Genomic DNA, 1,077 nt, shown 5'->3' with positions numbered 1-1,077 from the left:
TGTGTGTGTGTGTGTGTGTGTGACACTTACATCATCATTGATGAGCTCCATAACAAAGGTGGCTATGCTGCCGTTAATACCAATGAAGAGGTTGATGCAGGTCAGCACCACATAGGCTGTGCTGGGCACGCTGAAGATAAAGGAGGCAGGGTACATCATGGGGGTGATGGACCACCTAAACAAAACAAAACAAGACACTGTCACATGAACAGAGCGGGAGGGCAAACAAGGATCCCCTGACGACATTAAGCAATACCATTGAAATAGACAAAGCACTTAAAACATAAGTACTTAGAAAAAAAATCTGTCATTACACTCAACACCAGGGATACGTGAAAGCAGTGGCCAATTTAATGTTAAGAGAACGAATGCTGTTTTCAATTCATAAATGCAGATTACCAAGTGAGTTGTACTGTTTCATGGCATCACCCACCAGACTCTTCTGATAATTTGCATGTTCAGTAAGTGACCCATAACACACTGCTGAGCAATAAATACCACCTACGCTTTGGCCTGCAGTAGTTCAAGTTCCGCATTAGAGGTAGAAGAAGCAAGGTCCTGCTCTAAGTGTCACTGAAGTAGTAAAACAACATCAAATAACATTTGATGTATTAGTTCAGTATAACCATTGGGCATGCAGGCAAATAATACTTTTATTTTTACTTTTACTTTTTTGACATTGTGCGACCCATAACTATATACTCCATCATATGGCTGATCATGTTGAGTGTTATATTTGTAACACCTCATTAACTTATGACAGACAATGATGCAAACAGTCAGTACATTGCACTCATACTCTGATCACTACCATGGCATGCTACCTATTTAAAATGAATAAGCATGAATGAATGTGCTGTACATTTTGCTTTGAATAGTGCATAGTAGCAGTTACCCATACATTTTATGAAAGTGGGCCAATATCTCCAAACTATAGATGATGTACCATGAAAATATAATTTTATCAACTTATGTTACACCTAATGTCTGGTAAAGTATGATTATTTCTGCCTATCTGCATTTAAATTTTTCATTAAATATAGTAATGTGTATATATATATATATATATATATATAT

The 1,077-nt window shown here is 37.0% G+C and overlaps 1 protein-coding gene across 7 annotated transcripts in view; it reads right to left on the bottom strand.

Moving 5' to 3' along the window:
* Positions 1-1,077, bottom strand: part of LOC116707246 (phospholipid-transporting ATPase ABCA1) — a 198,336-nt gene that overhangs the window by 39,636 nt on the left and 157,623 nt on the right. For all 7 annotated transcript variants that reach the window (XM_032544513.1, XM_032544514.1, XM_032544515.1 and 4 more), the window contains one exon: positions 31-175. In XM_032544513.1, coding sequence (XP_032400404.1) covers positions 31-175 — 145 coding nt within the window. The remainder of the gene's footprint in view (positions 1-30; positions 176-1,077) is intronic.

Source organism: Etheostoma spectabile, chromosome 19, assembly GCF_008692095.1.
Source record: "Etheostoma spectabile isolate EspeVRDwgs_2016 chromosome 19, UIUC_Espe_1.0, whole genome shotgun sequence".
In the NCBI taxonomy this organism is placed as follows: Eukaryota; Metazoa; Chordata; class Actinopteri; order Perciformes; family Percidae; genus Etheostoma; species Etheostoma spectabile.
Note: the sequence above shows the minus strand (reverse complement) of the source record. Positions and strands in the feature narration are given on the sequence as shown.